The 27761-nt window shown below is 24.7% G+C and overlaps 1 protein-coding gene across 1 annotated transcript; it reads right to left on the reverse strand.

The window, feature by feature from the left end:
• Positions 1-22038: 22038 nt before the first annotated feature.
• On the reverse strand, positions 22039-27133 carry CGCS363_v008189 (Uncharacterized protein; the record flags this gene model as incomplete). The annotated part of the gene is made up of 7 exons (XM_036640038.1): positions 22039-22254; positions 22309-22691; positions 22746-22852; positions 22906-23282; positions 23355-23694; positions 23746-26608; positions 26680-27133. The coding sequence occupies 7 exons, from the start codon at positions 27131-27133 to the stop codon at positions 22039-22041; spliced, it is 4740 nt and encodes a 1579-aa protein (XP_036494450.1).
• Positions 27134-27761: the final 628 nt, after the last annotated feature.

A 27761-nucleotide genomic window follows, 5' to 3' on the forward strand; every position in this document is an offset into this window, starting at 1 on the left:
CTTTTTAGACTAAATATAGTATGTTAAAAACTTATAAAAAGGAATAAAACTATTTAGAAAAGAGAGACTTTATTATCTTTATTAAGATTTATAAAAAAAAAGTAGTTAATCTTTAATTATAATTATTAGCTAAAGAAGTAATTTATATCTTATAATAATTTATCTTACAATATATCTTCTGCTTTATATAGCCCTCTTAGTAAGCCTTACTAAAAGAGTAAGTTATATAACTAGTATAAACTTTATAAGTTTATAATTTTAAAATACTTAAAAGAGTAACTTCTTCTTAAATAATATATAATTTTTTATAAACTTTTTAATCTCCTCTAACTATTAGTCTTTAGTAGTTATAAGCTTAGTTTATTAAAACCTTAATTCTACTTTTTTATTATTATTAAAATATTTTATAGAATAAATAAGTTTCTCTTTTCTCTTTTTATATTTCTATTTATATATAACTACGTTTTATATTTTATAAGATATTTTATTTATTTAAAAAAGCTTTTAAAATAGATTTTTACTTTAAAAGTATATAAATTAAGTTAAGAACTTATAAAAATTAATTAATTTAGTTTAATTATTTTAAAGTTATTTATATTATATATAATATCTAAAACTTAATTAATCTTAATAAGTTTAATATATGTATTTTTAGAAATACTAATAGGATAAATATTTTACTTCTTAAAGATTATATTAATTAAATTAAAAAAGAGAAATAAAATATTTATAAAAAGATTTTATAATATAGAAAAAAAATAAAACTTAAAAGGGATAATAAATAAGTTTTTAATAATAGCCTCTAGCTGTTCACTATGATTTTTACCTGCTTAGAGCAATAAACCTCTTAACTTTACGCCTCCTAATAATATATATAGCTTTTAGTTATATAATTATAACTCTCCTAACCTTAGCTATACTTATATATATATATATATATATTAATAACTTCACTATCTTTAACTTCACTTTAGTAATAATATAGTTTATAATTACTTAATTACTTAATTACTATAAACTACTAAACTATTAACTTATCCTCTCTCTTATATATTACTTATACTACTAATACTATCCTTATTACTACTTTACTATTTATTATTCTTCTTATTTAATTAGGCTAGCTAACGCTTTTAGTATACCTTATATTATCTATAAATAAAGTAGTATATTAAGCTAATAAGCTTAGTAGTAGCTATACTATTATTAGTAATATTCTCTCTATTTAGTATAAAGTATACTTATTAATATTCCCCTATTAAGCTTATATTTAAGCTTAAGTTATATCTACTTTAATATTATAGAGGGTTTATATAAAAAAGAGCTACTTTTTAGAATAGCTAGAGATATATATAGCTTCTACTTTAAAGCTCTTAGAGGTATTTATTACTTTAATTATAATATAGAGAGGGTCCTTTTTAGAGGTATTCTTAAAAACTCTATTTAATACTACTATAATAAAACGTTCCTAATTAGAATTAGAGTACTTATTAAACTTAAAAGCTTTATTTAATATATAGATATTATACTATATAGTAATAACTTTAGCTATATTTTTAAAAAAAAGTATACTTTATATAGGGTTAGTATTTTTATATTCTTTATATAATATAGATATTATAAAGGATTTATTATAAATTAGTGAAGAAGAAAAAGAGAGAAAAGTATAAAGTTTTATATATAGTAATAAAGCTTTTTATACTTCTAGCTATAAGAACCTCTTATAATAACCTCTTTAGTTAAAGAGTTATCTCTATTTAGAAGTATTTATAGTACCTTACTAGAAAGTTTAGTAAAGCTATTACTAAGCTATAAGAGCTTTAGTAACCCTTTTAGCCCTAATATAATTAGCCTTACTATATATAGCGCTACTAGCTTTACGCTATATAGCTAGCGCTATTACTATTCTATTAGTCTATTTAGCTAAGGTATATATTTAACTTTATATAAGGTTTACTTACTAGTAGGAATATATAGGGTTTCTATACTATTTTCCTTAATTAGTAGAGGGCATAGGTCAAAATGCCTATATAGTGTTTCTAGAATTATGCCTGCGTATAGGGTGAATTTTGCCGTAGTCTTTTTATAAGGGGGCTACGTTATAACTATAAACTTAATTATAATAATAATTATATATATTATTATTACTTTTTAAATCTTAGTTATTATAATTTATATCTTAAAAGCTATTATAATAAGTATATAATTATCTTTCTTAAAATTACTATAAAAACTAATAAACTAAATATTACTATTTATAAACTAAAAGTTATTTATATTATTACTAAAGTTAAAAAAGCTTAAAATATAAGTTTTTATTTTATAAGTTTTTTAACTTATTTATAAATATATAATATTTTATTAAAACTTATAATACTTAGAGACCTATATAAAATAAATATAAAAATAGTTATTTTACTTCTTAATATTATAAAACTCTTAAAGTTTATAAGTAGCTTATTATTTAAGAAATAGTTACTATTTAAAAATATTATTAAGCTATTAAAGAGGAGAAAAAAAAAACTCTTTAAATAAAAAAGATTTAAGAGAAGTTTACTTCTTATAAAAATATTTATTCTTAGAAATTTTAAAATCTTACTTTATTTAAAATTAAATAGGAGCTTTTAAGTAAAATATCTTTTAAATTATTTATTTCTTTAGCTTTTTATTATATTACTCCTCTACTTATAGTTATCCTTTATACTATTTAATTTTATAAATATTATAGTTTTTAGCTAAATTAAATCTATTAGATTAACTTTTCTAAAAATAATAATATTACTTTTATATTATTATTTTAAGTTTATTAATAAATTTATAAAAATAAATATATTTTAATAAGTAATAATTAGTTTATAAATATCTCTCTAGCTATTATTTTAACTTAATAAGTTATTTCTATTAAATATCTTTAAGAGTAGTTTATTTCTTATAAGCTTATTATTAAGAAGCTTTATATTAGTTTATTTAATATAACTTTTTCTACTACTCCTTAAGAGATTTATATTTCTTATAAGTTTATTTATATTTTAATCTCTTTAATTATTAATAATCCTCTTCTTAAGTTATACTTTTTAATTTTAGTAATTTTATAAGCTAAAATTATCCTATTTATCTTTTAAAATAGAGATTTTATTACTTCTATTTAGAATATTACTTTAGTTTATATTTATTTAGGAGAAGCTATTTATTATTAATCTATTTATATATTATACTTTATTTTTAATTATTATAACTATTCTAAGAAGCCTCTTAGATATTTATAATAAGATTAAAATACTATTAAGAGATATTAAGATTTCTATTTATAAGTATTTTACTATAGTTAAAAACCTAAAGAATTTCTTTAATATTAAATAGTTCTCTAATATAGATCTTTTTTATATTATCTATAAATTTAATAACTTATATTAAGCTTTTAAATCTACTAATCCTTATAGTAGTTTTAATATTTAGTAAATAATCTATTTAGTTTAAAGTTTTATAAAGTTTTTAATTTTATAAAAAACTCTTTAAGTTTATAAGTAGTTTTTATTTAAGTTTTATATATAATAAGAGAAACCTTATTTTTCTTTATAATCTTTATAAATATATTATAATTATATATATTATATCTATAAGATTTAAGAGTAAATAAAAATATTTAAACTTTATTTATAAGAGGTTTTTTATAAGTTTATTTATAAATATCTTATTTATTAATATATAAATTACTTAAAAGCTTCCCTTTTAATACTCCTATTTTAATTATATATTATAAATATTAATATATTTTAAATAAATACTTATTCTCTTTCTATTACTTATAATAAGTTTAATTATTTACTAATTATTATAATAAATATTTTATATATTACTAAGCTTAAGTTTAATATCTTTAAATAGTTTCTAAAAAGTTACTATTTCTTTTATTATTTCTATTAAGCTTAAAAGTTTTACTTTAGTAGTTAATATTATAATTATTACTTATTTAGTTACTTTCTATTAGATTAATCCTCTAAATAATATTATAAGATATCTTTATAAAGATAAATATATTACTTTATTATTAATAAATAAAGTATTTATAGTTATAAATAAAATCTAAGTACTTATAAACTTACTTTTTAAAATATTAAAGTAAATTTTTAAATATTAAGTCCTATATAAATATTATATAATATATCTTATAGTAATTAAATATTTCTAAGATAGATTTATTAAGAACTAAAATAAAAATATTATAGTAAATATAATATCTACTTTTATAAATATAGCTATATAGAGAATTAATTTAACTATCTCTTAAAAAGTTTTTACTTTTTATAGTATTATTTATCCTTTATTTTTCTTAAGTTCTACTTAAAAAAGAGAGGTTAATAAATAAATAATATTTTATAAATTAAATTTCTAAATAACTTTCTTAATATATAAATTATAAACTAAAAAGATCTTCTAAGTTTTTTAATTTTTTATAACTTTTACTCTTAAATATTATTTAATATTTCTTTATTCTTTAATCTTATACTTTTTCTTAATCCTATTAATAGTTTTATAAACTTTATTTTTTTTATTTTTATAAAATAAAATAAAAAAATTATTAATATAAAATATAACTATAACTTTTTAGTTAAAGTTTTTAAAAAAAGTAGAAATCTTTGTCACGGCGCTGGCGCCGTGCCTGCCTCAGAGCGCGTCACGTGCCCAGGCACGTGACCAGTGGTGAGCGCGCTAGGCGCGCCCATAGAGCCCTCGCGCGCCCGCGCCCCCCACTTCCGACTTTTCCCTTCTACAACTCAATGTCAATTAATCCAGGTTATCCATTAATGCGCGTTAGCCATACTTCGTAAGCCTGTCGTCATATCTTTTTTTAAACTTTATAAACTAAATATCTTAAGAATAAAGCTAAATTCTCTATACTATAGAAGTAATATATTTTAAAACTTATATAAAGTTATATTTAACTTAATAATATATCTTATAGAGGAATCTAAATACTTTATAAGTTTTTTAATATATTATAATATTTTATAAGTAATTAGATCTCCTCTTTTTAGTTTTTTTATATTTAAAAATATATTAATAATATTATATTAATATATTTTATAGTTAAATTATATAATAATTATTATTATAATTTAAAAAGTTTAAAAAGTAAGAGTTATAATATAAATATTTTTAAGATTTTTTAGTTAGAAGTCTTTCTTATAATAATCTAAGTTTTTATATCTATAAAATATCTATTTATATTTAGTTTATAAGTAAAGATTTATTTTAAAAAAAGAGGTTTTAAATATACTCTTAAGTAGTTTAAAATCTTCTATATTTTAAAGTTAATAATCTTTCTAAACTTTTTATAATATATAGTAATAAATAACTTCTAAAACTACTTAAAAAACTTCTTAATCTTTTTTTAAATCTTTAAAAATAATAATAATTAAATATAATATATTTTATTAGATTATAGTAAAAAATTAAGAAGAAGTTTTAAGATTAATCCTTTATAGATATTATCTCTTAGAGGTTTATTTAATCTAGTTTTTATTATTTTATAAAATATATAATAAAATCCTTTACTTTTTTTAATAGCTTTTTATTCCTTTAATATAAAAAAAGTAAAAAAGTTATTTTATTCTTATTTATTAGGTATTAAGTTTTTATTTTCTATATTAATAATATTATTAATATAAATAATAAAAATATTTTTAAATTTATTTTAAAAACTACCCCTTTTATAAGAATAAATTTAAATATAAATCTTTTTTATATATAAATACTTTTTTTTTAGTTTAAAAGTTCATTTTTATATATCTCTAAAGTTAAGCTAATTCTTAAAAAAAAGTAAATTCTTATAAAAGCTATTTATATTTATTAGTTTAAAGTTTTTTATATTTTTTAATAAGAACTTTATTTTATTAATTAATTTTAAATTTTCTTAAAATACTAAAGTATTAGTAGTAATATTATTTTTAAAACTTTTATTATTTAAAAGTTTTAAAGTTTATTTAAAAAGGTTATTTCTAAATATCTAACTAATAAGTTCTAAAGATTATTTAAAAATAAGAAAACTATATTAAGCTATCTTAAATATAATTTTCTTTTTTGTTATATTTTATAAGATATTTAATATAGCTATATAGGATAACTTTAAACTTTTTTCTTTTTATTTATCTTTCTCTTTCTCTTTTAAAGATATATACTTTATAATTATAAATATATATCCTTCTTTAATAAAATTAAGTTTTAAGGTTTTATAATATATTATAAGCTAATAGTCATATTTTAAAATATTCTTTAAACTATTCCTCTTTAATTTTATTAAAGGATTTCTAATTTATTAATATATAAAGATTTATATTATATAAGAAAATATTTATAAATATTAATTTATTTTATAATTTAAATAGAAGTCTTATTAAGTTTAATATCTATATATTTTATATAATTACTTTTCTTTTACTCTTTCTCTCTTATTAATTAGTTTTTTTATATAAAGAAAGAGAAACTTAATATTAATATTAAGTTTTTAAACTTATTATTAATATTTAGGTATTCTTTAAATTATAATAATAAATCTATTAATATCTTATTTTATTTTATATATAAAGAGTCTTTTCTATCTAAAAACTTAATTCTTAAAAGTTTATAATATTTAAAAAAGTTTATAATAAGTTTTATTCTTAAAATAAAACCTAAATAGCTTTTCTATATATTTATCTCTAATTATAAAAAGTTATAAAACTTCTAAATAAGTTTCTAAATAGTTAAATAGATCTTTAGAGATATATTAATATAGATATCTATTTTTAGATTTAGATAATCCTTATAAGATAACTTATTATAAATAAACTATAAAATAACTTTTATATTCTAGATAAATTAACTTCTTAATTCTTATTCTCTAAGTATTTTAAATTAAATTCTTAAAAGTTTTCTGATTAAAATATCTAGTTTATAAGTATTAAAAATAAGTATTATTTTCTCTTATAAACTTAAAGTTATAAGAAAGTTATTCTTAAAAGACTATAGTTATCAATTATATAATATTTATAACTTCTAAGTAGCTTATATTAAAATAAGTTTATAATAAAAATAAAATAAAGTAATTAGAAATAAATTTATATTTAAAAAATAAAATATTATTTATATATATAAATATCTAAAATAAAATTCTAACCTCTCTATAATAGATCTTATTAATATATCTATTAAACTAAATATTAATACTCTTAAGAGAAGATTTTAAAATAATATTAGTTTTAAAACTTTCAATATAAAAAATATTTTTAAGAGTAAAACTTTTTATTTATTCTTTATTAAGTTTATAAAAAGTTTTATAAAAAAACTTTTATATTTACTTTATAAATTATTAAAATTTAATTTCTTATAATAACCTTTTTAGATCTCTTAAGTAGCTTATAATTTTATAAGTAGTTTATATTATTAATAATATAATTTAAAATTATAATATTATAAACTATAGAAAGCTATAAAAAGCTATTATTTTCTCTATTTATATTAAAAATAGATCTAAATTTCTTTCTAAATATCTTAAGAGTAATTAAGTTTATATATAATAGTATAACTATAATAATAACTAAGTTATTAAAATATAATATACTTTTAATAATATATCTTTTTATTCTTATAATATTTTTTAGTTTAAGCTATTCTTTATTTATAAAGTTATTATAAATTAATTTCTATTTTTTTAAAAGTATTTTAATTATAATATTATTTTAGATTTCTATAATAACTCTTAAAACTAATTAGTAAAATATCTTACTAGTTAGTATAAGTTTAATTTTTATATAATTTTTAAAAGACTAAATATATTATAAAGATTATTTTTTGTTAATAAATTCCTAATATAAATATTTTTTAACCTCTCTAAAAATATCTCTAAACTCTTAAAACTTCTTATCCTTAATGTTATAACCTTATGGCTATTAAAAGTAGGGTTAGTAATATAGGTGTGAAAGTCTCTATCTTATGCTTTGCTTATCTAGCTATCTAGCTAAGTATGCAGTAACTTAGTCTATATATACCTTATGTATATATAAGTTTTATAACACTTAAACTTTAGTTTTTTAGATTTAGATCTTTTTAAAGTTAAGCTTAATACTTATAAATTATTAGATTTATTATTAATTATTATAAATATTTTATTAATCTTAAGTTTCTTTTAATAAGAGTTTAATTAGATAATTCTTATAAAGACTTTTCTATAATCCTTTAGTTTAAGAAATAGTTAAAATAATTCCTTATAAATAATAAGATCTTAGATTATTTATTATACCTAATTAAGTATAATTTAAACTTTAATAGTTTATAAAAAGTATTTAATTATAAAAGCTTTTTAAATATCTAAAATTCTATAAATTAATACTTAGTAATAATATTTAATTTATTAGTTATAGAAATCTCTTAAACTAATATTTAAATAAGTAGTTTTATAAAAAATATTAAAATAGTTTTCTTTTATAATAATCTAAATAGCTAAATTACTATTTATAAACTTATTTTTAAATAATTTAACTATTATTTAAAAAGAAAATAATCTACTACTTTTATTATTTAAAATAGTTTAGCTTATAAGTTTTTATAAATATATAAATACTAGAATAAGATCTATATTATTACTTAACTTAGAAATATCTAAAATATATAACTTAAGTAAAAGTAATATTTTATATCTTAGGCCTCTAGCTGTTTACTATGATTTTTACCTACTTAGAGCGATAGACCTCCTAACTCTACGCCTCCTAATAATATATATAGCTTTTAGTTATATAATTATAATCTCTAACTACTTCTCCTAACCTTAGCTACACTTATATATATATATTAATAACTTCACTATCTTTAACTTTACTTTAATAATAATATAGTTTATAATTATTTAATTACTTAATTACTAACTACTAAACTATTAACCTATCCTCTCTTTTATATATTACTTATATTACTATTAAATACTATCTCTATTACTACTTTACTATTTACTATAGTAGCTTCTTTAGAAATAAGTTATTATTATTATTATAGTCTTCTTATTTAATTAAACTAGCTAATACTTTTAGTATACTTTATATTATCTATAAATAAAGTAGTATACTAAGCTAATAAGCTTAATAGTAGCTATACTATTATTAGTAATACTCTCTCTATTTAGTATAAAAAGTATTTACTAATATTCTTTTATTAAACTTAAGCTTAAGCTATTTCTACCTTAGTATTATAGAAGGTTTATATAAAGAAGGGCTACTCCTTAAAATAGCTAGAAATATATATAACTTCTATATAGAAGTATATAAAGTTATTATCTATTACTTTAATTATAATATATAGAGGGTCCTTTCTAAAAGTATTTATAAAGGTTTTAGTTATAGTTACTTTAATAATATATTACTAATTAGTAGAAAAGTAATTACTAAATTTAAAAGCTTTATTTAATATATAGATATTATTCTATATAGTAATACTTTTAGCTATTTATTTATAGAAAGGTATACTTTATAAGGGGTTAGTGTTTTTATATTCTTTATATAGTATAAATATTATAAAGATACTTTAGGATTTATTATAGGTTAATAAAGAAAAAGAAGAAGGAAAGGTATAAAGCTCTATATATAGTAGAGTTTTTTATACTTCTAGCTATAAGAACCTCTTATAATAACCTCTTTAGTTAAAGAGTTATCTCTATTTAGTAGTATTACTAAGCTATAAGAGCTTTAGTGATCCCTTTAGCCCTAATATAATTAGCTTTACTATATATAGTACTACTAGTTTTACGCTATATAGCTAGCGCTATTACTATTCTACTAGTTTATTTAGCTAAGGTGTGCGTTTAACTTTATATAGTAACGTTTAGAGGGTTTACTTATTAGTAGGAACGTATAAGGTTTCTATATTATTTTCTTTAATTAGTAGAGGGTATAGGTTAAGGTACTTATATAGTATTTCTAGAATTATGCCTATATATAGGGTGAATTTTACTGTAGTCTTTTTGTGGGGGGGCTGCGTTATAACTATAAACTTAATACTTTATATCTTAGAATAAGCTTAAATAAAATATAATTCTTATTAAACTTATTTAATATCTAAAGCTTAATAATACTTATAAGTTTCTTATTAATACTTATAAGAAACTAGTTCTAAATATATCTTAACAGCTAATCTTTAGTTTTCTAATTATTTTATATATTAGTTTCTAAAATAGATTATTATTTAATAAATATTCAATATTTAATTTAGAAAAGTAAATCTTTAAAAATAATAAGTACTAACTAAATTAACTTAAAAAGAAGTTAAATATATATAAATATAAAAGTAATTAGAATTTAAATAACTTTATTTTTATTTTCTCTTATTATTAAGAATTTACTTATTATCCTTTTTAAGTTTTATTATTTTTCTATTTTATAAGATCCTTTTTATAAATATCTTATTTCTCTTTATTAATCTAATTAATATAATCTTTAAAAGATAAGATATTTATCTTATTAGTATTTCTAAAAATAGATATATTAAGCTTATTAGGATTAACTAAATCCTAAATACTATATATAATATAAATAACTTTAAAATAATTAAACTAAATTAACTAATTTTTATAAGTTTTTAACTTAATTTATATATTTTTAAAGTAAAAATCTATTTTAAAAGCTTTTCTAAATGAATAAAATATTTTATAAAATATAAAAAGTAATTATATATAAATAGAAATATAAAAAAGAAGAGAGAGACCTACTTACTCTATAAAATATTCTAATAATAATAAAGAAATAAAAATAAAGTTCTAATAAGTTAAGTTCATAACTACTAAAAACTAATAGTTAGAGAAAACTAAAGAGTTTTTAAAAAAGTATATATTACTTAAAAAGAAATTACCCTCCTAAGTATCCTTAAATTATAAACTTATAAAGCTTATACTAGTTATATAACCTACTCCCTTAGTAAGGCTTATTAAGGGGGCTATATAAGGTAGAAGATATATTATAAGATAAATCATCATAATAAATAAGTAGATTCTATAAATATTATAGCTAAAAATAATAAAAATTAAAGATCTATTAATATAAACCTAACTAAAAAAAAAGCTAAAAGATTATATTAAGCTTATCTTAATTAGTTCTTAGTTATTTAGGATTTAATTTAAGTTACTAAAAATAACTTAATTACCTCTTTAAATACTTATAATTTAGATAATTTTCTTAAAAATAGAAATTTAAACTTTTTAACTTATTAATATAATATTAAAAAAAAAGACTACTTTATTTAAAGTATAAAAAAAGAGTAATAATAATAAGCTAATATAGAAAACTTCTAAAGAGGTATATGTTAAGTAGAAATAGAAAAATAAGAGAAAAAGCTTAATTTACTTAAAAATATTATTAAACTAAGTAACTATACTTTAGATAACTTCCTTTTAGCATAAAATAACCTAATTAAGAATATTACTTAAAAGATAAAGCTTTAAAGCTTTTATTTACTTCTAATTATATTAAAAAATACTTATTACTTAATATATAATATACTAAAAAGTTATAAAAAGAAAATAAAGATACTACTTATATAGAATAAAAAATAGCTAAAGATTTAGCTTAAAGTAAAGCTAATAGCTTAAAAGCTATGAAAACTAAATATAATATTAAATATATAAAATAGGAGTAATTAAATCTTCCCCTCTTTAATATCTAAAAAACTTAAAAGATATATACAAAGAAGTAAAGTTCTTAGAATTTTTAATAATTTTAACTTAAAAATAAAAAACTAAATAAGTATTTTTATAATATGAAATATTATTATAAAAAAGGATTTATATAAATAAATAGAAGTTTAGTTAATTTATAATAAAGAAAACTAAATAAATAAATAAGAAATATATTTATTTTTATATAATTTTCTATTCTTTTTAACAATTTTAGTAATTATTCTTTTAAGAGAGTTTTTAGGATTCTCTAGTTTAATTTATAAAAAAGATTTATTAATTTTTACTTTTTAAAAATTAAATAAAGGTAAGTATTTTTAAGTTTTTTTAACTTTAATTAGTTTTATTTTTATTCTCTTTCTTAATTTTTATTATACTTTTTTAATTATTTAAAGTAATAATAAAATAGAATACTATAAAAATAATACTATTAAACTTTTTCTTAATAATTTATTTTCTCTTAAGAAATTATATAACTTAAAGTATAAAAAGAGTAAAAAATATAAATAAAATATAAAATAATTAAGTTTATATTTATATATTTACTTTTATATCTCTTATAGTTATTTAGAAAATTAATATATAAGTGTTTATATATTTTTAGAAGGTTTTCTATTTAGAGTAAAGTATTTATTATAATTATAAGGATTACTAAGTAGGGTTACTAGTAAGCGCTTAGTGAAACTTTAGCTAATTAGAACCTTAACTTTAATAATAAAATCTCTACTTCCTAGGAATTTAGAGGAAGTAAGCTATAGTTAATATATTAGATTAACCCTTATTATAACTTTTAGACTTTTCTTAGTAAAAGTTCCTAGCTTATTACTTTATAATTCTATAACTTTTACTTTATTTTAAATAATTAGCATAAATTAGAATATTTTATAAAAAAGTAATACTTTATTAAATAGTTAATAAATAAACTTTAGTATAGATAAACTATAAGAGTTTATATTTAATATAAAGCTATTCTTTTTAAGGTTTTACTAAAATATTAATAACTTTATATTAAAGCTAAATTAACTAAAAGTAATATTAATTAAACAGAAAGAGATAATTAATAACTTTATAAATAAAGTAATTAAATATTTAGATTTATAAAACTAGCTTTATAATTATTCTATTTTAAATAACTAAAAATAAACTTTAATAATAAAATAACTACTATATAAGTATAATATAAATACTTTTTAAAGAGAATAATATATAAATAGTAGTAAAGAAATAAGTATATTTTAATTATTATTATAGTAATAATAAGATATTTATACTTAAATAATAAGATAATAATAAGAAGTTTATTAAAAATTAATAGAATATCTCTTCTAAAGATTTATTAAACGCTTTATAAGTAGAATAATATTAAAAGTATAAGAGAAGCTTTTTATATATAACTATAAGATTCTAAGAGAAGATAATATAGTAAAATAAACTAATAACTAGATCTAAATAATAGAGGATAGTTATTAGATATACCTTAGGAGTATATTAAAGTAATAAATTAAGTAATCTCTTATAAAACTCTCTTATATTTAATAAATATAGTAGTATTATTATAAAAAAGCTTTAAAGAAGAAGTCTCTTAAACTAATTATACTATATTTATTTATTAATGATATATTAACCTAAAGATATAAAGGTTTTAGTATTAAAAGAAACTTAATTTAATTAAATGAAAAGAAAGCTAATTACTATTTTAGTTCTTTATTAAGTAATTAGTAATATATTATAATTTAAATATAAAAAACTAAGAGAATAATAAAGTAGAAGCTTATATATATTTTTTTAAACTTTTACTTATTATATATAGAGAATTATAGTAGTAAAAAGTAGAAATAAGAAAACCTAAAGATATAGTTATCAAAACTAAGAGGTTTTAAGATTTATATTAGTAATACTTTAGTAAGAAGCTATAAGAAAATAGTTAGAAAAGACTTTTTAGAAGTAACTACTTAAGTTAGCCTAAACTAAAGTATTAGCTAAAGGTAAGAAACCTTATTAAGAATAACTATATAGCTTTTATCTAAGCTTTCTATTAATTAGGCTAACATCCTTATAGTTTTATAATTATTAATAATATCCTTAATTTAAGCCTAGTTAACTTACTAGCTATATAGCCTTACTAAGGATGTTATTAAAGTAGGCATAATAGCTAGGATTAGTAGTAAATATAGCTACCTCTTCTAGTGAGATTTACTATAGTAAATAGGTATAAGTTATAGCTATAATGTTAGCTTTTAAGACTATAAAATAAGATATAGCTATAGTTATCTTATTTATTAAGCTTTATATATTAAAAAGTATTATCTTATTAATTATAGTAAAGTTAGCTTTATAGTTAGTATTAATTTTAGTATTTTAAGGTATACTTTAGGTAAAGCTTTATAGTATAAAGCTTTATAGATTAAGTAGGATAGAATATATTATAAAGAAATCTAAGTAGTTTACTTATAAGTTATAGGAATCTAAGTAGTTTATATAATGAAGAATAAGTTTATAGCTTAGTATAAATAGTATTTTAAATATATAGCTAAAATAAGCTTTTATATAGCTAACCTTATAAAGCTATCTCTATAAGTTATATAGGTGAGGCTATTAACCTTACTAATAATAAAGCTATTATTAATATAATACTAAAAGCTATAATAGCATATACGTCTAGCTTAAATGCTTTTACTTATATATAAGTAGCTATAGTTAGGTTTAGTATAAGTAGTTATTCTAGGCCCCTAAGTATATACTACAATCTTCTTATTAGATAAAGTACTAGCTAAAGTACTTTTATTAGATTTATTTATTATAAACCTTTTTATAAGGTAGGCTATAAAACTTCCTTAATATAACTATATAGCTTTAAGAAGTATAAATACTTCTTAACCTTCTAATAAGAAACTTTAATAAAAGAAATAGCTAAAAGTAGTTTATTTAGCTATAGTTAACTAATATATTCTAAAACGATATTCTTATTACTTATTATAACTATAAGAATAAGAAGTATAAAGCTATTAACTATTTTAAACTATAGAAGTTAAAAAATATAAATATTATTCTAATAATAAATTAGTAGTTTATTAGGAAAGTTAATGTAAATATAATTTAGATTAAAAAAGATAAAGAATATAATAATAAGCTTAACTTATTAGAAAATAAGTAAACTAAGGGTTTAATCTAAATACCTTTAAGTTACTTATAAAACTAGAGAAGATACTTATTAATACTATAGTAAAGAGTAAAGTAATTATTTTCTAAGAGTATACTAAGAAAGAAGTTATTATAGATATAGATAGTTATTTATAAATTAATTTTATTAATTTTAGCTTTATTAAGTCCTTAAACTTAAAACTTTCTAATACTATAGCCTCTCTACTAAAGGGATTTAATAGCTATATAGCTACTTTAAAATAAATATTTAAGTTTATATTCTTCTTTATAAATTCTAAAGGTTATTTTTATAAAATCTATAAAATCTTTACTAAAATTCCCTAATTATAAAGTATAAAAGATCTACTATTCTTATAAAGCTCTATAAGGTTTAAAGAGATTATTATTAATATATAAATAAACTAATAGGAGTATAATAAGATTATATTCACTAAACCTTTAATATTTATAAGGGAGATTATTAAAAATAGCTATAAAGTATATATTTTATATATCTTAAGTAATATTAGCTATAAAGAGATAAAAATTAGAAAGTTTTAAGAAAAGGAAAATAAAAGAGATAAAGGAATAGAGCTACTATAAGAACTTAAATCTAAAAAGGGAATATTTAATAAATAGTTAGCTAAGGAAATAAACTTTCTTAATAGAGTAAACTACTTAATTAATCTAGAAAAAAGTAAAAAACTACTATATAAATTAATCTACTTCTTAAATAAGTAATAATTAGAAGAACTTTACTAGTATATTACTAAAAATAAAGTAAATAAGAAGATCTAACTTTCTATAAATAAAATAGAGGTATTAATCCTTTCTATCCTAAAGAAGAATAGATCCTTAAAACTCTATATAGACTATTATAGTTTTAAGAAAATTATAATTAAAAATAGATATCTATTACTGCTTATTAGTAAGCTTTTAGATAAGCTTTATAGAGTAAAATAGATTTTAAAGATTAACCTATAAAATATATACTATTAGATCTAAATTAAACTAAAAAACTAATAGAAGATTACTTTTTATATATAATATAACTATTTTAAGTATATAGTTATATTATTTAGACTAACTAGTATATTAATAATATTCTAAGTATATATATATTAAGTATTTATTAAGTTTCTAGATATATACTATATAATATATATATAATATTATAATATATTTAGAAATAAAAGAAGATTATATAATAAACTTTTACTATATATTTTACTATTTAAAGAAGTTTAAGTTATATATAAAGCTTGATAAGTATAAATTCTATTAATAAGAAGTTAAATTCTTAAAATATATTATATTACTAAATAATATCTCTATAGATATAAGATATATATAAGCTATTACTAAGTAGAAGTTATTAAAATCCTATTAAGAGATATAAATATTTTTTAGATTTTATAACTTCTATTATAAATTTATTAGAAGGTATAAAGGTACTTCCCCCTCTATTTAATCTATACTATAGGGCTTAAGGCCCTAATACTCTATACTAATACTTAATACTAAGCTACACGCTACTAAGAAACCCTTTATAGGAAGAAAACTTAAACTATAAGCGTAGTATATAATAAAGTAAATAATACACGCACATAATACTATATAATAATTAGCTAGAGGCTATTAGTGCTTTACTATATATATAGGTCCCTTAAGAGAGGGATCTACTTTTTATAGCAGGTCTTTAACTAATTAAAAGAGAGGAAAAGGGGTTCTTATAGCTAGGATTAAACTAATACCTATGCGTTTAAGTAACATATAAGCCTACTAAGCGTATACTACTACGCTATATAAGTGCGCTAAATATAATATAATCTTAGTAATTATATATTATATAATAAAGTTTAAGTTATTTATTCTTATAACTAAATAGCTAAATACTACTTAATTCTTATAGATTTTCTATAAAAAGATTAAGTATAACTATAGTATACTAAAAGGTATTATTAATAATAAGGATAAATTACTTATAAATTAGTTTTAAGAGGAGTTTATATATAAGAGAGTAATTAAATACTACTTCTCTATAGTATATTACTTATAGATTAATAGCTAAATTAAATAAATATATTAAACTTTAGAGAAGTATCTTTAAGTATATACTAAAAATATATTAAAAAGATGGATATTTTAACTTCTAAAAGTTAAGTTTATATATAATAACTTAAGTTATAAAACTATTAGCTATTTACTAATAAAGGCTTTATATAAGTATTACTTATAAAGTATTAAGTATATATAAATAGAAAACTATTTAGTAGTATAAAGCATTAAAGAATAAATTAGTTATATTACTTCTTTATAGTAAAAAGCTATAGAGTATTAATAAAAAGCTATAAAGTTATAAACTAAATATTATAATTCTAAGTATAAAGAGATCTTATTTAAACTTAAGTAAATAGTAAAGTTTTTAATAAAGTTCTTTAAGTTTAAAAATAAAAAGCTAATACTATAATATATTAAAGTTATTATAGCTAAGTATATAAAGAGCTAAATATATTAAGTAGAACTCTTTAAGAAATATTATAAGTTTTATAATATATTTTTAGTTTTATTATTTAAGTTTTAAATAATAAAATAAGTAGTTATAAAAACTAAAATAAAACTACTAAAACTTAAAGAAGAACTTAAAAAGTAAAAAATTAAAAAAATTATTAATTCTTAAGGATAGAGTAATAATATAAAGTAACTTATTAAGTAAGTAGGATAACTTATTAAGTATAATATTTAGGAGCTAAAAAGCTATCTAAATAATACTTAAGTAGCTATATATAAGTTTAAGAAGTAAACCTAAAAAGCTTATAAGAAATAAAATAAAGAAAAATAGTAAATACTTACTAAATATTTAGCTAATTATTACTAAAGTAATTATAGTTTTATATATATAATTTAATAAGATTAATATAATATTAATAGAAACTTTATTTAGCTTAAAAAAGGTATAAAAAAGAAGAACTTATTTAGTTTTAAAGCTAACTAATATATAAAAGTAAAAAGTTTAAAAAAAAACTATAAAAACTATAATAAGAGCTTAATAATAAACTATTAAGAATAACTATAAAAACCTAAAAATATAAAACTTTAAACCTTAAGAGAAGTATTAAGATACTCTTCTCTCTTTTCTTTATTCTCTCTAAGAAGAGGACTACCCTCCTTACTACCTTACTAACTACTTTATTTATTAGCTTTATTATTATTATTATTAGAGCTAAGCTTCTTAATATTATTACTAGAGGGAGGAGGTATAATAAAACTACTAGCTTTATTATTATAACTACTACTAATACTCTTATTATTATAACTATTATAATAACCTTTTAGTATAAGCTTAATAGTAGTTTTAATCCTCTTAATAAGCTTTTTAGTAGTAGGAGTAATAGTATTATACTTTTTAGTACTTTTAGCTTTTATAGTAAGGTATTAGCTAGACTAAACTACTACCTAACTTATAGGGATCTTTATATTAATTATTATAAAGAATAGAGTAACTATTAATAATAATAATCTAATAGTTAGGAACTTTATTACTTATATACTTATTAAAAAGCTCTTAAGTAGCTTTTAAAAGCTCTAAGAATTCTTTTAGATCCTTCTCTAACTAGTTACTAAGGGGAAGTTAAGAATAAGAGGTATTATAAGCTAAATAGAGCTAATTTTAAAAATATTTAATAAAAATATTATTCTAAATATAGATAAGCTAAGTAGTATTAATATAGATAATAATATCTAACTACTTAGTACTAAAACTAATTTAATAAGAAATTAATAAGTATATATATATTAAACATTTAGTAAAAACTTACTTAAGCTATAGTATTAATTATAAATAATTTATAGATTAAAGTAAGCTTTTAAAGCTATAACTAATCTATATTATAGAAACTAATACTTTAAATAAGGTTTTTAATAAGAATAGCTATATATTCTTAAGCTTTATTTAGTTTATTTAGAATAAACTAAGTATATTAATATTTATGAAGAGTAAGCTTATTATTAGTTTCTAGCTTATAAATATAATTAATAATATTTTAATTAACTTAAGTAGTATTATAAAGCTTTTTAGAAACTTAAAAATCCTAATTAGTTCTTAATAAAAAGTAAGAGAGAGTAAAATAAAAATTTATTATAATATATTTAATCTTTTATTACTTATAAATAATATTAGCAGTCTAATTAACCTATATAAGTAGGTATTATAGTTCACTCTATACTTTTTTTCATAATATTAAAACCTAATAGCAGCACTTTAACTTATACTTAATCTTAATAAAGTAAATAAATAAATCTTAGTATAACTAATTATTAACACTTAGCTTAACTTATCCCTAGCTATATAAAAAAAAGTAGGTAGGTAAGTAGTAAAGTAGTAAAATATATTAGTAAGAGCGTTATTTATAATATTATTATTTATAAGTATATTATTTATAATATTATAAAGGTATTATTCTATAATATAGAACGCTAATAATACTTATAACTAAAGCTTAGTAATAGCTTAAACCTATACTTAAGAGTATAAACTTAATAATATAACTCTTTACTGCTATAGTTAAAAAGGTTCTTATAGCTATAATATAAGAACTTAACTATTTAAATAAAGTTTTAAACTTATTCCTTATATCTTTTTATATATATAATAACTATAATATCTTTCCCCCTTATTATACTTATATATAAACTAAATAAAACTATTTTAGATAACTTAATTTATAAAACTAAAGTAAATAAAATTAAAAACTTTAAATATAGTAACTTTCTATATATTAATAAAAAGATTTTATTTAAATTTATTTAGAAATACCTATTTAAGATAGCTAATAAGTATAATATATTAAAGTTATATAGCTTTAAAATTAATATAGATATAGTTAAAGCTACTAATAATAATCCTAATACTTATAAATACTTTATAAACTTCTTTAAGATAGCTAAAGTAGCTTAAGTGCTTATTAGTAAGTTAGGAAGGGTAAATCTAATATTAAGAGTATAGCTAATAGTAGTAGGGCTCTTTATTAAGACTACGTAGTAGGGCGGAAGACGCTATAGCGCAGACGTCTAAATAGTAGAGGAGATAATAGAAGATAGGTATAGATTGAATATAGCGTGAAGGGTAGGTGCAGCTTAGAGGAGCGAGAGATAGAGGAGACTAATAGAGATAGAGGTAGCTAGAGGAAGATAGTTGAGGCTCGTTATAATAATCAAAGTCCTAAAGAACTGACTAACGGAGGGGTGTAGAGGCAAAGCTTTAGGAAGATCTAGTAGTTAGATGCCTAGGCAATTAGACCCTGCGTTCTCTAGAGAATAGGACATAAGCTCACAAGATATCTAAGTAGTTATATGACCTAAAGGTTATTAGTAGAGAGTGAGAGGACTAGTCTAGCTTTTGCAGTTAATATTAGTTAAATTCCATAATATAAGGCTAGCAGCCCTTACTTATAGATAATATAAATAGTAATATAATCTTTATAAATATATAGTATTCTTATAGTATTAAAGCTAATAGAGGAGAAGTAGTTAATATAGGAATAGCTTTTATTAGTAAAACTTTTATAGTCTCTAAAAAAGTAATAATTATTATATTAAAACTTAGAAAGAACTTTAGCTATTTAAATAATATAAGATATCTTAATAAGAAGTTAATAAAGAGATAATATAAAAAAATATAAAAGTTAAGAGGATTATAAGCTTAATAATATTTAAAAAATAACTTATAATTTTTAAAGAGGACTAACTAAACTAAATAATAAGAAATAAAAAGAAAATAAAAATAAAATAAATAAAAAAGAAATAGTAAATAAATAAGTAAAAAAATATAAAGCTATTAGTAAGATATTTAATAGAAAAAATAAGAAAATAATAAATAAAAAGAAATAAAACTAGAGGGGTATAAAATTATTAAAAATATATACTAAAAAAAGAAAATCTTAAAGCTTTAAAGTATAAATAAAAAATCTTATTATTATTAACTACTTTAAGTATATATTAGTAAATAAATAGGGGATTACTATTTAAAGAGGGAAGTATAATAATAAAATAATAATAGACTAATTAATATAAAGGATTATTTAAAATTTAATAATAAATAAAAAAATTATTTTTAGTTTATAAACTTATAGAATAATATAAATAATTTAAATTAATTAAAATAATATAAAAAACTATATACTTATAAGTATAAGATTATAGATATATTAATAAAATAATTTAAATATAGAAAGTATAATTTAAAGTTAGTTTTAATTAAATAGGGGAAATTATAAAAAAGACCTATTTAAAGAATAATTATATATATATACTTTAGAGATTAAAGTTTTAGAGAGGGAGGTAATTATAAAGATTACTAAATAAAGTTACTAATAAACGCTTAGTAAAACCTTAGCTAATTAAGACCTTAACTTTAATAGTAAAATCTCTACTTCTTAGGAATTTAGAGGAAGTAAGCTATAGTTAATATATTAGATTAACCTCTATTATAACTTCTAAACCTTTCCTAATTAGAGCTTCTAGCTTATTACCTTATAATAATTAATAAGTTTTCTCTTTTACTTTATTATAAAATTAGTTATATAACTTACTCTTTTAGTAAAACTTATTAAGGAAGCTATATAAAGTAGAAGATATATTATAAGATAAACTATTATACTATATTATATATACTACTACTATTATTAGCTTTATACTATATAGCTAGTATTATTATTATTTTATTAATCTATTTAACTAAAGTATATAGTTAACTTTATATAAAAGTTTACTTATTAATAGAAATATATAAGGTTTCTATACTATTTTTCTTAATTAATAGAAAGTATAAGTTAAAGTACTTATATAGTATTTTTAAAATTATATTTATATATAAAGTGAATTTTATTATAGTCTTTTTATAGAAGGGCTATATTATAACTATAAACTTAAGATTTAATTCTTATTTAATATAAACCTTAATTATATTATTCTTTTAATCTTAATTACTTTTATATAATATATATATATATATATATATATATATATATATATATAAAGTAAATCTTATTATAATATTTTTATAAGAAAGTAATATTATAATTATAAACTTAAAGTATTTTAACTATATAAGTAATTTAACTTAACTCTTAGAAGAAATAATTATAAGTAAAATACCTAAGTATTATTACTCTATCTATATAACCTACTTATTAAAGTCTATTTACTTATATGCTTGCTTCTACTATAGCCGCCTGTTCTCCACTAGCCTTTGGTTCTTCTAACGCCAAGTCACCTCTAAGGTCTGGCACAAAGCGGTCAATTCGCTTCCAAGTCTCACTCCAAAGGGTCTCTTTCAAAGGATCTTGGCTGGGCGCTACCAAGTATCCACTGCTTGCTAGAAAAAGGACCACGTTCTTGAGATTCTCGCGGACTGCCTCCTCCTGCGAAACTGTTATCAGCAAGCATGGTCGTTCCACAAAATCCGAATTACTCACTAGACTGTCACCCTGCCCACTGTTCATCAAACGATCCATGATATCGATGATCTTAACCCACAAATCCAACATCTCGTCCCATTCGGAAAGAAGCACAAGGTATTGGAGAAAGACTTTGCACAGCAAAGAAGCGGCCTGAACTCGCATCTCACTCATACCTACAGGGTCGGAAGAGAAGACCTCTGGCTTCAAGAGCTTGTGGATCAACGGGAACAGAACCTCTCCAAATATCGCTATCCACTCCTTGTGGTCGTTGCAGGTGAGATCTGGCGAGAGCAACGACCGCTGGAGTGAAGTGAAGGCCTGGAGGCGAACATCTCGACAAGGATTCGTGCATTGCGTTGTGAGAGCCTGAAAAATGGGCAACCAGTACGCAGACCATGCTGGGGCAGCGTATCAGACATTGTTTGCAGCAGGGATAATCACTGTCAGCGTACCTTCATTGTTTTCAAGATGGGACTGCTTCATCAAGAAGGGAATGCGTGCCGTCATACTGTAAATCGTGCTGATTGCTTTGGAGCCACGTGCCACAACTTCGACAAGACTGCAGAATGTTTAGCTATCTCGAGGCTTCAGATGCGACCTGCAGCTACTCACCTAGGGTTTTCGCGTGTACCCTCACGAGTCTTGCGCTGCTTTGCATCAGCTACAGCAGCACGGCCGGCCACCGAGGCGAACTCTCCGAGTAGCAAGATAGCAGACTCATAGTTATCCGCAATGATGGCTGGGGGGGCTCCACCGCAACCCATTTCCAGTATATCGAAAACAAGTGGCGCCGAGTCTTGTCGCAGAGCCAGTGCTCGCATAATGGCCCAGAAGTCCGGAGAGGTCATGATCTCGTTGCGAAGTGGGCTTGGCTCGTCGATGCAAATTCTCAATCCCTGAAGGAGCAGAACCGAGGTCTTTGCCAGCACGTCCTTCGCAAAACTCGATATGGTGTGAAGTAGGACGGGCACGTTAATATAGTCATGAGTCTGCGAGGAGCTAGAATTAGATCTAAAACGTTGCAGGAGTACAATGGGAATTAAGTCATTTTTACTACTTACGTAGCTAACGTGCAATAGCTTCAAAAGGTAGAAGGCAGCCCTTGAGACGAGAATGTAGTGGTAGCGTCCAGCATCCCGCAGTACTGCTTGCAATGCGTCGATGACCCGCTTGCCAACAAGTTGGATGGTGTCTTGGTCACGAACAGCAAGCACGGTACTGAATTCCAGGATGTAGGCCATTGCTGGGTCATAGACGATCCCAGCTTGTGCGGTCTTCTGTCCATTCATAGGCGAGGACGGCACATCAGATTTGACGACTATCACCGTAGAACTGTGATCCTCTGGCAAAGCATCTAACAGCGCGTTGACGAGAGGCTCCAACTCATCAGGTGGCAGGTTTCTGTGTCCCAGTAATCAGCGGTGGCTAACATCAACCCGAGTGCAAACTTACGAGATGTTGGCAAAGACTTCGCCCATACGGCATTGGTTGACGCAGTCGACAGTGCAAAGTGTGCTTTCGAGCTCTTCCTCCGAAGGCTCGGGGGGGTCGTCAGCTGCGTAGCTGGAGATGTAGCTAGTAAACGCAGAGAAGAAACCAGTCTCCACGGCTTTTGAACCTCTATCGATGACTTGAGAGGGCGTCTGCAGCGGAATAGGTTTGATGTCAAGAGAACCCTCCAAAAAGAAGGACGGGATGAGAGAGTTGACGAAAAGGTTGAGCCAGATACGAGTAATAGATTTCCAACCGCTGCGAATCAAGTGCTCATTGCCGGTCACGACGCGGAAAAGTACCAGCGTGGCCAGCTGCGCGCGGAAGTCTCTACCCAGCTTGACCGCCAGCTCACTGACCATGACACTGCTCTCACCAGCTTGAACCTCGGTGTTCAAGCTCGTGTTGAAAGGAATCTCGGTGGCCAGCGTTGTCATGTGGCTGAGTGAGTATACAATCTGATTGAGAGCATCAGCATTCTTGTATTTGGCAGCGACTCGCGCGCACTCGTCGAAGCCGGTAACAATTCTGGCAAAGACCGCATCGTCCGTGGCAGACATGAAGACGTATGACAGTGTTGAGACGATTGGCCGCCACGTCGCCGCGAACATGTCCGCGTCGTAGATGTTCGTATCGCATAGGACCAATGGCCGCACCGACTCGGACTTCACAATAAGCTCCCGCCAGGCGTAGTCAAAAGCGTGCTTATTGTCGTGTTCGTCAGGGAGAATGATCTCATTCGTTCTGATGTTGTCATAAATACTTTGGAGGTAACTAGGGGCGAAGTCTTGCCCGTCATTGACGCCCCTCAAATTCCGTGCAAAGTCATCCACGGTCATGCGCTTCTGACCCTTGAGGTTGGGGTTATGCTGGTCCGTATTCAGCATGATGATGGCATACGTCAAGACGAAGACTGCATCTGCGTTGGCAACTTCAGTCGGTGTTGCCATGGAGCAGTATTTGGCGGCGAAACAAGTGACGATCCTCTCAATCAACGCGGATTCTCCAGGAAGTCGGAACGTCTCCAGGAGGCCTCTGAGCGCCTCGTCAACTCGTTTTTCAGAAAAGTCGAAAAGATTCATGTATGCCTCGAGGACGGTTTCACTGCCCTTCTTCGACAGATACTCCCCAAGAACCTTCTTTGACACTCGAGAGGTGCCTTTGAGGAACTGGGCAACCGAGACAGGATCTTTGACATTCTGGATGATGCCCTGTGCCTCGAGATAAGCCAGACCTCCCTTCGGATTCTCGTTGAACTTGCTCGTTCCTTTGATAATAATCTTCTTCTTCCGCCGTCGCTCTCGTAATTCGGCCGGATCTAGGTACTCTTCCACTACTGGCGGCTCATCCAGTCGCTCAGCGAGGAACTGTATGTATCGGAGAAGTGCGTCTAAACATAGCGGCGGAACGCTTGTGGTAGACCAAGTAGCGCTGTCAGGGAGGGCGTTTCTCGCCAGTAGTCCGATCATGTCTTCGCAAAGATCTGCTCGATCGGCGTCGCAGTCGTAGTTGACAAACAATTCGGCCATGAACGTCGGCATTCGTGCCAAGACACCAATGCTTTCAACCATTGCCTGTCGCGCGTCGGGCTTTCTTGCGCCGCCTTCAAGGCCCAGTTTCTGCCTATCCTTCACTGGTACTGGCGTGGAACGTCCGCTGCTGGTCTGCGACGGTGGAGGTTTGACCAGTTTGGGAGACTGCGGTATTCCGGCATACAGCGTTGGGTCAATACCGGGTTCGCGTGGTATTTCTACTGATGGGTGAAGACACGCAACTAGGTATGAGAGGAATAGTTCCTGCTGCAGTTTCAGAACGCCACGGCAAGTGGCTAACAAAGTGCCAGCAACAATCAGGGATTCTTGAAGAATGGCCATATTATCAGACCTCACAAGTTGAAAGAGGTAACAACAAAGCCTGTCTTCCGCAATGCCAGCCAAAGCTGGATGTCGTGCGATGGAGGGCCCTGATACCTCAAGTGCCACGTGTATGATGCGCAAAGCCATTACCCTCATCGTATCTGTGTGCTGGCGGTCGTTAGGATCTAGAAAGTTGACTAGGACTCTGAAGAGCTCCCGAACTGATGGCAGCGAGTAGGGTCGCAGATCGAGGGATTCGGAACTTTCTTCGCCATCACCTCCTGCTTCGCCATCTCCTTCTGCTTCGGCGCCAGTGTTGATAATGGGCTTGGATTCTCCAGAGTCGAAGCTTTCTTGAGATGGTGGGTTCAGGTCTACTGGCGTTGAGCTCGATGTTGACAAGCGAGCTTCATTCTCTGGCCCTGGGGCTTGCAAACCAGCAGCAGCATTTGCAGCAGGGTCCATCTTTACGCTGTCCATGTCCGCACTCGTCTGTTTATCGAGAGCATCAGACTCGTCTCCGGCTTCGACTTCCAAGTGCTTCACGTCCTCGAAGATGATTTGGCACATGCGAACCATTGACGCCTCAGCCGTGCGGCGTAGCACGGGTGAGAAACGGGGTTGTGAACAGATGGCCAATCCTCTGCCCATCATATCGCATACGCTTTCGTCGCTGAGAATGTCACCCCCAGGCCCTGACATCATGTCTTCCATCAGATGGAGAATCATGAGCAAAACAACTTCAACCTGGCCAGAGTCACTGCCATCAAATTGGCAACGCGTGACTGCTGCGGATAGTGACTGCATCGCCAGGGCGAATCGCGGGGAGGTCGGGCCAATGAAGCCATAGGCGAGGAACTTGCGGAGTGCTCCGAGCGTGAGTATCGTGACAGGCGCAGCGGTGCCTTTGGTTTGTATGATCTGCAAGAATGGACTCAGAAGCGATAACGCGTCAAACGAATGAATGTCTGGTACGTAGACAGTGGTCAGCAAGGCTGGTCTATGGTATACCTCAAAGGAGAACAAGGCAATATCTTACCTCGAACGCTGGCCAGTTCGTGTCGAAGCTTCCCAAAGCCAGCCATCAGAGGATTGTCCTGTATGCTGCGGCCCCTTTTCCCACGTAGACCCCATCGGTTGGCAGAAGCCGCATCCTGTAAATTGTCTGCGTTGAGAGCACTGCCAGTAGCTTTCGGGCCTCTAGGTGTAGCATTCGTGGGGCCCAAGTATATCGGGTTCGGGTTTCCGCCGAGAATGGCGGATACAGAAGAATGCGGTGAGCGCGCATGCTTGTGCAGTGCCGACGTTATGGATATGCACTCCGACATGACCAGAGACACTGGGTCTACGGCGACCGAGACAGGCCGACTTCGATATTGCATTCTGGGAGGCATCACGGAGGGTCCGATAGGCCTGCGCAGGTCGAGGCTGAGATGACCGGTTGAGGTAGGCGCTGCCTCGGGGTGCTGGGGTTTGTCACCATCTCGAAGCATGGTTGATTGAGCGTGGAAGTGGTGGACGCGGATGCGAACGCGGCGGATACTTGCCCGCAAGGTTGGATATTCTGCAAGCTTGCCCCTTCTCGGACAGAAGTGAACCGAGAAATCGGACAGGGAACGGATACGCTCATGCGCGTGACAATCGTATTATCTGAATCGGATCAGAGCTCGAGGGCCATCAAGAACGCAGGACCACTGGACATTGACCCTCCAGGTTCTCGTCTGCAAATCGGAGGTTGATTGTTGCGTGTCTTGTTAAGACAGTTGTCGCCAAAAAGAGGACCCCGGCAATTGACCAGGTTGCAGGAGCTCCAGATTAATGTGTGAAGTCTGGGTGGCACTCGTGGTAGCTGGCAGTACGTCTCTAGGTACCCGAGGTACCTGGTGGTCATCAAACAGGGTGCTTGCTTACCTTATCGGGTGGACCGTCCTATCTACTACTATGTACCTAGTAACTTACCTCTGCTAGGCGTTCAGCACCCACTGTGCCATCTTGGGGCAGACTCGAGACTTCCCATGTAACTTAAGGTATCTAGGCATAGATATGTTTGCGTGAGGTAAGAATACACACCTACTCAGCTAATCAGGTAGGCAGTCACTGTCTGGAAGTATTTGAGACCAA

This window comes from Colletotrichum siamense, assembly GCF_013390195.1.
Source record: "Colletotrichum siamense strain Cg363 chromosome Unknown KSG_Cg363_contig05, whole genome shotgun sequence".
Classification (NCBI taxonomy): Eukaryota; Fungi; Ascomycota; class Sordariomycetes; order Glomerellales; family Glomerellaceae; genus Colletotrichum; species Colletotrichum siamense.